A 16,640-nucleotide genomic window follows, 5' to 3' on the forward strand; every position below is an offset into this window, starting at 1 on the left:
CCATTGCATTCGACGCGACCAATCACAGCGTCGGTACTTTGGGGAATTGCAACGTCCCTAGCGCAACGAGTGATCGATGGTGTCCGATCTATCTAGAACTATCTAGAGACTTGTGATCCATGATCTACGGGGTTCACTCGACCGGACACACGGCAACGCATCAGCAGCCATTTTACGCCCATCCACGCTTCGGATACACGGATTTATCGAGGTAGAAATTCGATCGCATTCGTCGCGTTATCGTAAAAACCTGTTTCTGTTGTTCGTAGCCAGCCTTCTTCATAAAATGCTGCAGTTCCGTGTAACAATTTCGGTGAGTCGAACATTTTAGCGTTCTACACGTCTACACATTTCATCCTACGTTATCTCGCCCAACAGCAAATAATGGCGACTTGGGTAACTCAACCTAAACAGATATTCCAACTATTGCACGATACAATGGAACTCTCGTTCCCTTCTTCGTCAGAATCCTTCCGATTACGCTATCGCCGTGTTCGTCGGTCAACAATTCAGTGGCGAAAGTTGGAGTATTGATTCTTTCACGTGTAATTTTTTGCCTCTTGCAAAGCGTTTACAATATGGCGTATCAGCGAAACGTAACTCCATAAATAGCAATCAATCCGCGTAATCAGCGTCGGAGATGTCCAAAAAGCCGAAAAATCTCGGATATCTTATTCATTTGTCATTTTCTTGTTAACCTCTCGAGCCTTCATTGGATTTTATTTCTTTCATCTGTTCATTATTGCATTATATTGTATCATTTACATTTTCAAGTTGTCCGTCATTTCAGTCGTGGTAATTATAAATTATAATTATAAAATAGAAATTGTTTAATTTCTCGCAAGCATTTACCGCGAAATATATACAGCATTCGTTTTATTTATAAATACTTTCACGCATGTACTGATATTTGCTTACAAAAGCATCTAATACTTAAAAGAATTTTAACCTATATAAATGCCAGCGATACAAATTTGAATACCAATACAATTTGTAATTGTTACAAAATTTTTTAGATACAGTGAGGGGGAACTTGATGTATGTTGCAGGGTCTTAGACTGGTCAGTGTGTGTTAGGTGTCAAGAACGGGCTCAGCCTCTTCAATGGATTTTATATAACACGGTGCAGTTAACTACTCCTTTTCTGCTTCTACATTTCATTGTTCTTCGCTGATGATGAGTGAAGTTTGCTGCTCGGTCGTCTTTGTCCTCAATCAACTCTTATCTTGCATCGTACATTTTAGCTGAAAGAAAGAGAGAGAGAGAAAGAGACAGTGAAACACAGAGACATACAGAAAGAAGAAAGAAGTTTCTGACGTTTCTAAAGTTCAAAAGGTAAAGCTCTATAAGTCACGTAATAAAATTAGTTCATAATTCTGAAGGAAAGTGTTGTGATTCTACTATATACTATAGGCAAGTCTAGTTGTCTGTCGTATTTCCGAGCGCACTACGTTAAACGTTATTTATTTATTTACGTATTTCTATATATATTCATGTCTCCTATATATTGTGGTCTTTCTTTCGCTGCGCATAATCTGAATCTTGTATTCAATGGTAAGTAATTCATGTGATCCCGAATTCTCTGTCATCCGCAAAAAAATCCGAAAAAAAAATAAAGAAATTCCGGAAGACGTTGATATAAACAAAATGCATGACATGATTTGCATTCGCACAGTATCTATTTACTTAATAAATATAGCCTTTTATAAGAGCTGAATGACGAGGCTTATTCCTGATCGTTTGACTTATTAGAAAACAAACTAAATGATGAGTTTGACAGAATAAGATCTTTTTATGTCTTAATAAAACTATATTTAATTCTCTCTCTCCTTCATAAAAGATAAGAATAAAAATTGTATCGTTATGTTATATATATATATTTGCTAAAGAAACAAATTAAAAAGCTGTCTTTTATTTCAGATTAACAGATAACATTAATCTTTAAACAATTAATTAATATTTGTAGTAAGTTTTGTTGCTAACCCAACAGTTTTTATTTACTTTCATATAAAAGAATTAACAAGTTATATATAAGAAACCGTAAATTAGTTTTGACCATATCTTGCAAGATGTTCCATTATACGACAGCTTTAATAGAATTATTGAACCGTTTTTTTTTTAATCAATAATAAAGATAAAAGGTAAGTTTAAGTTTGCCCGTTATTGCTAACTTGCAATGACAGTGTATAGCCTAATTTAAAAGATTAATCTCGCGATAAATAAAAAACAAGCATTTTAATGTTTCTGGTAATAATGATGTTGAATTATAAAAGACAAAATCTTAAAACAACATAATTTTCCAGCAAAATATTAAACAATTCAATCAATCCTTATTTCTCTGATTATATTGCGACGCAAAACCGCTTATGCATTTTCGGAATACAAAAAACAAAAAGTAAAGGAATTATTTTTTTCCCAAATATATTCCGTTCATCTTTTGACAGTTTAATACTTAATTTTGCATATTTGTAATGTATGTTGTATAAATATGCGAAATTTTAAACCCACCATATAAATCTTCATTGATGTTTCACACGTTCGTCAAATAAAACTATTAACCAATTTCTCAGACACAGAGTAGAACTGCAAACAATGATCGTCACCGCTATCACCTCCGAACGATCACATCGAAAGATAAAAAAGATTTCCTCTCGTAATACACTCGTAAGCAGAACGGTTTTATTTTCTGTTCTATCGGAACAGGACGTTCGATCTCAATATCAGATTCGATATCAGACGGCTGGCATATATAATAGCTATGTGCTTTAATATATCGGTTTTAATGCAGACCGATTGTGTGATACGTACATGCACACAGCGAGGCAGCAGCAACGGACGACTGAAGTACGTTAGTGCAGCCGTGATGTATCGACTTGCTTCCATCGTTGCGAACGCTTTGGAATTCGATTTCACGTGATTGTATTTCAGGTGGACGACGTAGACCGACGTTTCGTTCCTTCGAACAGAATACATGCGCAAAGTACACAGTATGCCGACGCCTGTACGCATTATTTATTATTTCTATTTATTTCATTTACTTATTTTCTGATCAGTGCTTGCGAATCGAGTGCTCGAACGTTCCTCCATCATCGCATAAATAATAAATGGAATTTACTTGCATAAACGAGAAGCGGTAGAGCCGTGTTCCTGGTGTGTTGGCGAGGGGATATCTAAAGGCACGTCTGTGAAATTAACTAGGAGTGATCGCTGATGAAAGCCACGTACACGTTGTGTACCTTACGGTCGTTTCGGACCGTCGTGAATTGATGCGACTGCAGGTTCAGATTGTCTGACCAGAAAGCCGCCGGCGACTGCTACCGTCACTGTCGTTGTTCGATACCTCGTTGGTCGATACGTAATCCAATATTTCTCCTACATGATTTCGTTTATGGTGTGATCGACGTGGATGTGAATCACTTTCAATCGCGGCAACTCGCGTCCACACACGTGATCCTCCGGCTCCCGAGCTCTTTTCACATCTGCAGTGTTCTACAACACTTGAAATGCCAAGTGTAGCGTACGAGGAGTTACAGAGTCAATCTTCCACCGTGCAGAGTTTTCGAGAGAACTGCACGCGAAAGAGAATTGTAATACTCTGCCTTAAACGATATTAACCGGCACGGTATCGTAAAAATACCAACTGTTATGAGTCTTTAATTTCTCAAGCTTCCGAATCCTGTACACTTGATTGATACGCGCTTTTGTGAAGCTGCTTCGTTATGCACACACACCCATACGCGTACAAATAAGGAGAGATTATAAAACTTATAAGTTTTTATATTTATATATAAAAAATTATATATATATGTGCACGCGCACAACATTCACTACGTTTAAAATTTATTCACCGCGTTATTATAATATCTCATGCTGCTCATGATACAATGAGGCCGATAATAATCCAAGCTCCAAGCTTATTATCGATATTAAATTATTCTAATTACGATTGTTCGAATATGTTCTAATACTTAGTGAAACTATGCTAAGTGTAATAATAAGGATGTATGAATTATTTGTCGGTATTGCTAGAATATTTATATAATATTTTAACTGCAATTCTGCAATGTTAGATGATGCTAATATGAACAATCGTTGATCAACGTTAGCACCGGGCATCAGTATTACAAGAGTTTCGACTACATTATGTTTAAGTTTTACAACTGTTCGCAATCTCCTTTACTCGTTTAACATATCTAATCAAGAAGAATCAGAATGGGACACTATCAAAGGAATCTTGTACTACGTTCATCCCCGATGTGCCAACCGATGCAAAAGAATTCTCGACATCATAAGTTGATTTTTTATTTTCGTCACGAATATTCCTAAGTGTTGAGGTCGAATGGTTTTTGACACGAAAATGTGCTACGCAGAGTATACTTTTAATTTTTTCCTTCGTTCTGAAGAAGGTACGACTATCAATATTAGGACAATTGCAGAAGAAGCGTCGCGCGATTTCGATGTAACTAATTTCGAATTTATGTTACGTCGACTGATTCGTGAAGAATTCACAAGAATCGCATGATTGTAAGATCATTTCGAACATGCGGAACATGAATCGTCGAACACGTTTCGTCTCGAATTTCGTCGAAAGGATTCAGCAATGGGAGATACAAGTCGAGGAAGCAGAGCGAGAGCGAGGTGTCGTGATCGTCGACGGAAACAGATATGTGTCTGACATTTCGTGTGTCCTCAAACTGGCAGAAGGCGACTTGCCGATCGGGAAAGATACCACCGTTTCTTCTTTGCGATCCGGAATTGATTTCAGAAATGATCTCTGCGTGTTGAAATTCATTCATTTTAAGACAGGTATTATCGGCAATATGGTTCTTTGATGATCGAATCATTGCTGATCGTTATAGCTTCGCAACGGTGGAACGAGTATACATAATATATATATATATATATATATATACATAGCTTCAAGTAATCAGGGATTGACCTCTTGGCGTGAGAATTGCACGATACCAGTTATGGCAATTATCTTAATTGCGGTCGTCCGAAGTGCGGAAACTTCCGAATAGTGCACACAGCAAGATTGCTTAAAGATACGGCGAAAGATTGCTCCAATTTTCCCCAGAAAAGGAACGTTTATTTCCTTCCCACTTAAAGCATCTACTTGAAGATTGAACCTCGGTCAATGAACCAACATTTTTACTTTTATCTATGAATGGAAATTATTTTCCCTCCTGTTAACTCGTAACTTAAAGTACTTGAGAATTGAATTGTACTGTGTGTATCATGAACCTGCGTTTTAATTGATTTAATAGTTAAGATTGCGTTTGGACAATGTACAAATATGCTGTGCGAAGCAGAATTTTAATCATTCTCTTCACCTTGAAGAAGGTGCGGCTATCAATGGGATAATTATGAAGGAAGCATCAAGTATTCGCACGTGCAAACAATGCGTTCGACACGCATACTTTATTCGTAGATGCAAATCATTTCCTCTGCAATTGATCTATTGATTTGGAAATGTTTAGAAATCGAACTTTACTTCGCTCATAATTGATACTTATGTTTATTAATGACTAAATCAGATCTCATGAGAATTAAAACATTCAGAAATCAAAGTCCGTTTCACAGAATATTCTGTAGGGGAAAATTGATTTAAATTCGTCGGTCTTTATTTGTAAAAGAAATACAGTATCGATTTGAATTACTCGCGCTACTGTTTAAATCTCTTTTCGGGCTTCTCTTTACGGTTGCTCTTCGCCAATGATATTGAAATACTGAAATGTCAAAAGTGCCGGAATGTCTCAGAAAGCAAGCGAATTTATACTCTTACATGACCTTGTTAGATGTAAACAGAAGACGACAAACAGGTGATAGTGACATATTTGTATTTCGTATTTGAGCACCGCAACGTCTACAATTCAATATCTAGGTTTCATCACGATGTGAATGGAATGTCATCCTTCCACTGTTTCATTCTCATTATGTCTCTTAAAAATATTAAAAATTAGAATCTTTATTGTCGATATCACAAATCGATATCTATGCTTATACATGAATCAGAATAGTTTTCTATTTAAATTGTTGCTCAAGTACTTAAAGACATATTGAATTTAACGTGTTATATGATTTGATAAATGATATCTTGAATCTTGTCCGCAATCATAAATAATTTCTTTTTAGTTTACAACACTTTTATTTGTTTATAATATCAGGAAAGTATCTCTTCTTTATTTGAATTGATATCCATATATTTCATGAAAATCATTACTTTTTTATTGTAAAACATTTGTACAACACTTATTATTTAAAGTATTTAAAGATTATACTTGCATTCTAAACTATTACTTATATTTATTTATATAATAAGATTTCTTACTTTATTTATTTTAAAAATTATCTACTTTAATAACTGAGATATGTAAGGATTAATGTTTTCATCCAATGATATAATATTTATATATGGTTATTTGATATAGAATTTTCAAATTTGAGATTGATTACATATCGATGTACAAGGTCCTCGCACGAGATGTTTTTAGATTTTTGTAAACGTTTGCCTGAAGAATTTATGGTCAATGAAAAGAGAATAAACTAAACTCAATGATTGTTGATATGCGGCTGCAAAATGTGAGGGTGTTTGTATGCCTTGGAGCCTCTTCTCCTGCCAAAACTTTGATCATTGGAATTCGCTGTAATAATAAAGTTGTGACGTGTATTCAAATAGTTTTTACTTTTTGAGTCTATGAATATCTGGTTTGAAGAATATAGAGAAACTTTGTACGTGCGTTAAGTTGATTGCTTTATCTATTTAATGATAAGATTGAAATGAATTTGTTTCCTGCACTTGTAGTAGATGTTAAAATTGATTCATTAGAAATAAGAAAGAGAGAGAGAAAGCTCACAAGTTCTACAAAATCATTTAATTATCAAAGAAGAAGTCGGAATTTTCCAAGAGTTGTAAAGCTATAGAATATTTCATGAAATTTTTCGAGATATGGAATGACTTGGAAATCATCGGGGTGATTATTTTAATACCCCATTTTCTTTGTACTCATACATAAAATATGTACACTTCTGTGTACAAATAACATTAAATAAATTTATAAAGTCTAAACAATAAGTGCTATAGGATATGTTCTACATAACTATGTGCTGCACCCAAATGAAGCAATTTATTAATTCAATGTAATAATTACATTAATAACTCAAATATAACATAAAAACTTCCTATCTTTCAGGAAAAGAAAACAAGATTAGCGAATCCTGTCATCTTTAATATATATATAATGTCTCTCATTTTCTATAAATAATACCTAAGATCTTAATATAAATTATAATACTGCACAAGATAAAAAAAATAATCTTAATATTGAATTATTTTAGATCTTTAAGCTCTAAACACATAATTCAAGCAATATCTTCTCGGAATTGAAATGCAAGTACCATTCCACGCTTCTAATGCTCATAAAACCAGCTTTAATTACGTACTTAGTTTTACGCAATGAACATTTAGGTTTCAACAAACATCGTTAACTTGTAATAACGAATAAAAAGATTCTAATAACATATCTGCAACAAATCATCATCCTATCGTTTTTGTGTGCATTTGGAAGAAGTCGAATAGAAGGAATGAACGATTGCTTCAAATACCAGCAGAAGCATTAACATGCATTTATCGCTTGACAAAGAAATACTTCGTCACGTGTCGTTTTATCTCTGCAGTCATATTCGCTTCAACGGTGTGTTGGAGAGAAAGTTTACTTGCCTTCGCAGCATTGCGCAAGTCGTGACAGGAATACGTTGCGCGTGAACATAAAATATATGCGTTCATAAACTTGGTCGAAAATCAGGAACTATTTTTACTTGACCCATTAGAAAGCTACGCACGGATTAGAAAAATGGGTCAAGAATTGTTAGTGGCCTCTTTTTGATCCAATTAAAAATAGTTATCTTGAGCAAAACCTGCGAGGAAGATGTCTGTATTGTTCTATCAACTATATATCTATGAATTATATAATTGTGTCTAATGACTATGTAATACAATCTCAAAAGATAAGTGAACGCGGCGCGATGATTTAATGTTAATAAATATGTATATAATACATATTACATAGTGTACGAATACATAATTTCATATGTAATAAAATATACATAATTTCTCATGTAATGAAAAATTATTGAAGAAAATAAATTAATAATATTTATAATATGAGTATATATAAATATTATCGTATGAGAAGAGATATTAAAATCTATGCGACTTTAGAAAACATGTTATAATAAAATGATGGATAATATAATAGAATACAATGTTGTACAAATCAATAAAAGGCATATTTCTAAAGAATATACTCTTATTCCCTTTTTCTGTATATTTTTCATCCGAACACCGAAACTATTTATCGAGGATTTTCTACAATTGATTTGCCAATGGCAAATATTTTGGCTGTCATAACGTGCAGTCAACATCGAAGATACCTATTCTCTTCGTCGTTTAATTTCGTTGCTTCTCGGCTCGGTTGCAGATACTAGCGTTGGACAAACTCCGAAAATGAGTGTCATAATCAGACTGCAGAATCTTGCTTGGTCCGCCAATGCATTGGACATACGCCAGTTTTTCAGAGGTCTCAGTATCCCGGAAGGTGGAGTCCACATTGTAGGCGGCGAATTGGGAGATGCGTTTATCGCATTCAGGTAACTGTTACTAATCGATTCTGGGAAAAGGAAATACAAAGACGAGTTAATAAATGCCTTTGCGTCCCGTTGTCCGTTTTGTAGGCATCCAAAAACCGGCTTAGGCATTTTTAACACGGTTATTCCTTTTACTGCTTTTACTATAAAAAAATTCCAAGTTCGAATAAAAAATAATAAACTATTGTCACTTGACTTTTATTTTATTTAACTGTAGAATGTTCATAAGATTATTACATAAAAAATATCAAAAGATTATAAAAATCATTCTCATTAGCTTAAAAAAAAAAGAATTTTCCATCATTACTCAATTTTGTTATTAATAATTCTAATAACTTTCGACGATCTCTTTTGATCTTTCTTTTATTACACGTCTAAAGCAATATATGTTCACATTATGTAAAAACAAGATCAACTATTCGTAGAATGTAAAGTATTAATTTATTAAGAGTAGTAAACTAGAGTATTTAACAAGCTTAAATTCTTAACGAATTAATATCTTAATTTACACGAATCGATAAAACGAATTCCAAATTGCGGAACTCATGGAAATTATTTCACCATTGTAGTACCGACGAGGATGCCCGCCAGGCGATGATGCACGATGGCGGAAAGATTAAGGAAATGAAGATCAAGTTGCTGCTAAGCTCCCGCACCGAAATGCAAAAGGTAATCGAGGCTGCTCGACAACAAACCTTGAGTCTACAATGCATCATGCAAACCACTCCGGTAGCGGTACCACCAGTGACGGTGCCCGGTAAACAGCCCGGTTCACCAATTGACAAAAGAGACAAGGATAATGACAGCGAGTCGAGCAAGGATCGCAAAGACAGGCGCGATCGATCGAGATCAAGAGACCGATCGCGATCGCGCGACCGCGATCGGGATAGGGATCGCCGTGATCGGGACCGTGGGAGAGATCGGCGACGACGGGATCGCAGCAGATCGCGGGATCGAGATCGCGATAGGAGGGATCGGCGACGTCGCCGGGACCGATCCAGGTCGCGTGACCGTACACGATCGCGTGATCGCGACTCGAAGAGGAACTCCGCGAATGATCGGCGCAAAGACGCCAACGAGGACGACAACGGCGATGTCGTGTGCGTCGGTCAGTTTCACAAGGACAAGTCGTCGGCGGCTGCGTCGAAGAAACAACTCGTGGAAAATGGCATATGGGAAGTGCCGCCGCAGACGCAGATGCAGGCCGCTTTGCTGGCACCCGGTATCCTGGGCGCCGGCGTCGCGGCACTGTCCCAGGATTCGGATAGCCAGCGTTCGGCTATGGCCAGCTTCGGTACGCCCGTGATAGGCCAGCAGTCGATGTTACAATCCGGGCAATTTTCTATAAACGGTCTGAACGGTGTAGGCAATCTGATGCAACCGCATATGCAGGCACTCGGGCACACTGTTAGCATGACACCGTTATCGCAGAATCTGAATTCTACTAATCTGCCTAGTCTGAGTAGTCTTGGCACGCGATCCAAGGAATCGTGGAATCAGCAGGAGCAAGGTAGAATCGATCAGACGCGATTTACTGGCCGCTCGAATCAATTTAACAATCAGGAGTACGGTGGGAACAGCGGTTACCGAGGTGCCAGGCCGAACAATCTCTTCATAAACAAGGTGCAGGAGCTCGAGGGCCGCCGCAACCCACACGCCTTCCAAGCTGGCGCCTCCAATTTTGGGAATTTCGACAACGACCGTCAGTCGTCCGTCAGGAAGTCCGGCAGCTCTTCCAGGTTCTCGAGCGAGAGTAAAAACGGCACCGGTAGCGGGCACTGCGTAGAGGTGCGCAACATGCCGTTGAATGCGACGTATGCGGACTTGCGTCACGCGTTTCAAGGTATCTACATCAGAAAGGACGGTATGAAGATCATCAACGACAACCATGGCAACCGCGTGGGTATCGCGTACGTCAAGTTCGGCAAAACCGAGGGTAAAGAGATCGCACTGAGTACGACGAGATACGTGCGGGGTTCCGAGGTAGAGGTGCTGCATCTCGACGAGAGCATCTTCGACAAGGCAATCAATTCTTACTCCCCCGACAAGGAGGACGTCTCCGAGGGTGACCTGAGAAATTCCACGTGCATCTTGTTGACCGAGCTGCCGTCCTTCACCAAGGAGATGGACATAGCTAAGCTGTTCCACGACTGGAAGATCAACGACCTCTTCATCACCAGCAAGAAAGAATCCGGCATTACTCAGTGCATGGCTTACGTGCAATTCGCACGGCTCGAGGACACCAAGTCGTCACTCACCACGCCGTTGAAGATTGGTAGCAAGCAGGTGACCGCGACTGCCATCAGCGAAGAGAAATTCGCGCAGGTGAAGCGCGAGCACGAGCAGGCGAACATGAATCAGACGGATTGCATCCTCATGCGTGGTCTACCGTTCCAAACCACGGATCGCGATATCTTTGACTTCTTCTCAGACATTGGCATCGTGCCAGTTTGCATCCACATGATGCTGAATCAGCAGGGCAAGCCAGCCGGTGAATGCTTCTGCGAGTTCGACTCGACTGAGAAGGCGGAGCGCGCCATCGGGAAGAACGGTCTGCCACTCGGCAAAAACGTGCCCACCATCGAGCTAGTATTACGCGCCAAGATGCTCGAGACCCTGGGAATGATGGAGGCGCAGCAGCAGCAGCAGCAGCACTTCTCACCGATGCAGGAGCAGCACCAGAGGCCACCGCGCTTCTCCGGCCCGCTCGGCCATATGCCACGTTTCGGCAATACCGGCGGCTTCGGACCTCGCTGCCCACCGGGGATGATGGGCATGCCGCGGCACATGATGAATCGCCATCCACCGTCCATGGACTATGTCGAGGGTTTCGGCAAGCCCGGCTGCGTGCTGTCGCTGGAGAACGTGCCGTTCAAGGCGGACATCAATGAGATAATCGAGTTCTTTGGCGACTTCGACGTGAAACGGGAGAACGTGATCCGCCGTTACAACGAGAGGGGCATGCCAACCGGCGATGCTCGGGTAGCCTTCTCGTCGCCCAGCGAGGCACAGCGAGCGCTCAAGGAGCTGAAACACTGCAAGATGCGGGAACGCACCATATACATGAAACTGGCGTGAGTCTTGCCGCTCCATCACGTGAAAGTTAATTCTAATTGAAGGGACACACTGCAGTGGTGGTATCCGGTCGCAGCGATTTGCACAAGGCAAGTCACCCTGCAAGTCTAATGCCAATATTCGATATTGAAATGAATGTTTCCCGAACAGTGACGACGTTACAGAAGATTTTACGGGCGTTAGGATAGAGAGAGAGAGACAATGCGAAGACGTTTTTATATGGGAGATATGAGTAATACTTTGTGATGATCATCCACACGTGTATATAGAATGCATCAATCTGAAAAAGACAATTTCCTTTTCAATTAGATTGCCATATTGCCCCTGAATTTCTTCGCTCATCATTTTTACACCCAATCGATTACTTCTTGTGCTTTGTCATCGATTTATCGAATTTTATCTTCAGCATAATTTTGATATTGGACGGATAAAAACGATAATCGCTCGTTGTCACTGTTGGCAACACACATTCCTTGAAAGACAACGAGAATGTAAAGCTTTGCGCGGATAAATAAATATATATATATATATATATATATTACAAACATAAAGTTACTTGTTACTTTTTATTACGAGTATCATTGCAACACCAAATAATGTGTTTAGTTGTGGCAAACCGGCGCGAACCAGAGTACAAAGTTAGCGATTTGATCGGTTACGTTTCTTTAGCGTTTTTTCTATGGCAATGTTAGAACAAGTGCACGGGTCGGGTATCAAGGAGAAGAACGATGGAGGAGTAATCCGCGCGATGTACTTCCTAAAAAGCGAACGACTCTGTACAAATACATGATATATATATGATTTATGCAGTTATACATATGATAAAGATAAATTTGACATATATATATATATATATAACAAGAAATACAGATATGCCTGTACATCTTATATACATACATGTGCACTCATACGTGTACGTATATAAAGTGTTGTGTACGTGCGGGGGTGTGTGTGTGTGCATGTAAAGTTGTATCAAGTATCTTACGTACGTGTATATAGATATTAAAGATCATAACTTCATCAACTTCATGTGACATTGTGTATATTTATCGCAATTCGACTTGTATAAAATAATTTATAAAGCGAAGGTATGTGGAACCAGTATCTATATACGTTATAGATGCACATAATCACAGACATTGTCATAAATTTATGCTATAAGAACGAACACTTGAAGACTTCAATAAATTTGTATCTAAGCTCATGGTGTGTGTTGTATTTCAACCTAATTGCTTCGTAGTGTTATGAAACCGTACACTAATGCCTTAGTGCATTTAATTTATATAATAATAGCTTACGTTTTCTTCAGTATTTTCTAATTAAAGAATAGAAAAAATGAATTTATAATAATTTTTGTATTGGTCTTTATTAATCTCCAAGATACAAAAAAAGAAACAATATTTTGGCTTTTTTTAATTTTCTATATCTAAATTCTATCTAAATTCTTATCATCTTATCTAAATTCTGTATCTATATTCTGTATCATTACTACATCTAAAAAGATAAATACAGGCGCTTCATATATATACAGGGTGGACAATGTGAAGTGTTACGACTTTTCGAGCTACCAGGGATAATAATAAAATTCTCGTTTTAGTGATTTTGGGTTTCTCGAACATTTTTATATGACGTCGGGGTATGTCTGCCGGAGTTCCCAGAAGAAGGGAAGCCATGTGCCTTGCATTTTCTTAAATGGAATAAAATCACAAATTTCTACAGTTTTAAATTAATTCTATTAAATATAACGAGATTTTAAAGCACGTGGACGATGAAAAGCTTATGTATTGTTGCTGGTATTATCATGTAAAGGAAATATCTCCGTGTTGAGAGAGTGCTACACAAATCGGCGCTGCCTAAATATTGAGTCACAGGCTATTTTTGTAGCCGCGCCTCACTCATAAGTCCGTGACATCGAACAGCAATAGCGCATCTCAACTGCGGCCCTGCACGAGATCCTCTTGCGCGATCACATGGTAATAAGTTTGCGAATTATAATATTTGAATTATGAGTAATAAAATTAGAATAATGACTAAATTAATCCTATTTAAAACCTAGAACTTTAATTTTACATATTACATCTATAAAAGGCAGGAGAATATGAATTCGAAGGTCTCCTTCAGAGAAATTTGCAATGCTCTAAAACTATGAGTAAAAGATAAATTCTGGAAATGCAAATAAATATTTTATATTTTACTTTTCGAAAAACATAACTGATACTTATGTCAGTATTTATATGTAAAATAACTATTCAGTGATTTGCGACGGTTCTATTCAACCCATCATCCTATTCAACGATTTCCGATTTCCTTAACGTGACGTACAGGAAAATAGCGATTAACCTTGGTCGATTTAATTTCAGTACCGGAAACTTGACTTACCTACATCCAACGTTTATTTGACACATAAAAATGTACGACGCAAGGAATGAAATTTGAAACTTCTCCCTTAGATTTTCCCATAAAAGAGTTCATGAATTCGCATATGCTCTTATTTCGTGTTCGTGAAGCATGAAGTACTAAAAATTCTAAATATAAATATAGATACGATCTGCTCACGCATCTGTTACATTGACATTTAAATTGCGCATTCTTATTCGGTAGGATTCATTATAGTTATGTAACAATAATTACTTCCTATACATGGCGAGTTAACACACGCTCGATTCTTTTGTCGACGATTCTTTATCGTCGTTTAATGTCGCGCTACATTGTGACGAATTATATAATCGATATTTGATGCTGCGATACGCGATTTACAGCGCTGACGATATATCTTTCTTTCTTTCTATCTTTTTGATGCCCTTTCGCACATCTGCGAACCGATACGAAGCAAGGACAAGCAAATAATAGAGGTAGCGAACAAAGAACGAAAATCCTCGGGGGAGATTCATCACGAATCAACACGTTCTAAAAACAGAACGCGAGCGACTTCCGGGAATAACAAGAACCAATCGCACTTCAATTTTTCTTAATTATTATATGCATACTGCATTAAGACTAAAATAAAGTAATTATTTTTTGTCTATTGTATATTCCCTATTATGCAGAATAATAAAAAATAAAAATGAATGAGTTTAGCAAATTTAATTAATTAAAAAATAAAATACAGAAATAGTGGAAATATATAAAGGGTAAAGAAAGAGAGAGAATGCACCTATGCACGTGTGCATGTAAATGTTTATGTGCCGTAGAAGAAATCGAACACTAATCGATTATACTCCGGAAAACGTACATAGCTATATTCTTCAAGAATACATATCGAAGGAAGAGAACGTTCTCCTGCATTGCCGCGATTCTAAACTAGATATTTTCGCTTTGAAGGACGTTCTCTCTTCTAGCGAGCATCTCGAAGTTTCATCGCTTCGTTGGATCTTATTTTCAATGGTTGCGTTAGTAATCGTTCAATGTTGATTTTTATTTTTAATAATTTAATTTTTTTTTAATAATGTATTATTCACATAAGCTTCTGATTAAGAAGCGATATTTGACAATTAAGACATTAAACATTAAATTTCAACGTTAAAAAATAAATAATAATATCGATATTTTTATTTAATAAAATAATAAATGTATGTACAAAATTGATCTGATTGTCCAGTCGCTAGGGACTTGGCGGCTTAGTGACTTTTGTGATTAGGGGCAACGAAGAGCGACGAAGTTTAAGGATTAATAACCGGTTAATTTAATAAACGCGTTCCTCTCATTGGACGGCGGTGATGTCAAGTGGCCAATCGTCGGCTGCTTTATCGCGGTGCACTATATATATAAAGTAACTTCTGTTTAAATAATAAGGTCAACGAATTTCCCTCCGCATAATTGTAGGTATGTGGCATATGTGGGACGTCTGGCGCATAAAGTCTAATCTAAAGCGCGTATCGCGTCGTCGCGGAGCCGGCTAGACACTCGCGCCGATCCCGGGTTTTTCCTTTTTAACCTGGTGAAAAGGGAAGGCAATTATCAAGTACACGCACTTCTTCTTATTACACTAAAAATATTATTTTAATATATAAATATACATTCTGCAAAATCGCCGATGCCAAAATAACGTGTGCAGATATTTCGCGAAATGAAATAATTACACACATTGTTTCTTCACTTCTCACTTTATTAAGATTGTACGCTGCCCTTCTGTGCGATGTAAATGTACCTATATTTACGAGCCGCGATTCTCGGTGCAGTGACCCAGTATGTTATACTTTCTCTTTCGTTTGATCCTTCTTCGTTCCGTGTGTCATTGCACCTGCATTGTTCTCCGTTATGCGTATATTGCATTGCCTTCAATGACGGAGTGACAGTAACTCCTTTGTCGTCCATTCTTCTTTGATGGACTTGTGAATGGGAGAACGCTCGTGTATGCTTCTTTTATGATTAGGTCTCACTCTTCGCGAGAATAATCATGCAAATGTATTTTAACACATTTCTGAGCTACAAACTATTATACTACGTGTATAGAAACAGAGAAAGAGAGAATATAAAAATTTCTTCGTGGAAAAATAAATGCTACTTCCAAGACTCGAATCCCAAGTCTCGTTCCATCGAATTCATACGTTCATAATATCGGACAGTCTCCATGGAATAAATTAGCGGCGTTACAAGTGTCTATCTCGCGACACTATTTATAAACTAGATCGCCTCGGCACTCGCCAAACTATCGGTTTAATTAAGTACCGTTATCTTTGCACAGCAGTTATCCCCGTTGATTATTATTGTACGTTTCGTGCAATACTCTTGCGTGTACGCTGCACGCAATCCTGTGAAGTAAACGAACTCTTGCTGCGCGAATGGTAGAACGAAACAGTTTTATGATTGATTCGCAGATCGATTTTGAGGATCAAATTTTCAAGTTTTACTACCCAGCAAACATTTTGGTTGTGGGATGTTGCCAAATGAGAAAGAAATGTCAGCGGAACTATAATGCCA

At 37.7% G+C, this 16,640-nt stretch overlaps 1 protein-coding gene across 5 annotated transcripts; it reads left to right on the forward strand.

Moving 5' to 3' along the window:
* Window positions 1-6: 6 nt before the first annotated feature.
* LOC105275170 lies at window positions 7-12,924 on the forward strand. 5 transcript variants are annotated; one of them, XM_011331834.3, is made up of 4 exons: window positions 7-313; window positions 1,050-1,334; window positions 8,480-8,648; window positions 9,215-12,924. In XM_011331834.3, exons 3-4 carry the CDS (start codon window positions 8,506-8,508, stop codon window positions 11,721-11,723), a joined length of 2,652 nt encoding a protein of 883 aa, XP_011330136.1. In that variant the 5' UTR covers window positions 7-313; window positions 1,050-1,334; window positions 8,480-8,505; the 3' UTR covers window positions 11,724-12,924. The 5 variants fall into 5 exon arrangements, 1 of the variants encoding a protein (XP_011330136.1); XR_893193.3 differs by lacking the exons at window positions 8,480-8,648; window positions 9,215-12,924 and adding exons at window positions 2,576-2,843; window positions 2,928-5,942 and having other exon boundaries at window positions 121-313; XR_893195.3 differs by lacking the exons at window positions 8,480-8,648; window positions 9,215-12,924 and adding an exon at window positions 7,338-8,301 and having other exon boundaries at window positions 128-313.
* Window positions 12,925-16,640: the final 3,716 nt, after the last annotated feature.

The sequence above is a fragment of the Ooceraea biroi genome, chromosome 5 (genome assembly GCF_003672135.1).
Source record: "Ooceraea biroi isolate clonal line C1 chromosome 5, Obir_v5.4, whole genome shotgun sequence".
Classification (NCBI taxonomy): Eukaryota; Metazoa; Arthropoda; class Insecta; order Hymenoptera; family Formicidae; genus Ooceraea; species Ooceraea biroi.

Bases quoted from the DNA above. Each gene is read 5' to 3' on its own strand.
- LOC105275170 (XM_011331834.3), top strand. From the start codon at position 8,506: ATGAGTGTCATAATCAGACTGCAGAATCTTGCTTGGTCCGCCAATGCA. The intron at 8,649-9,214 runs GTAACTGTTACT...TCACCATTGTAG, and splicing joins GATGCGTTTATCGCATTCAG to TACCGACGAGGATGCCCGCC.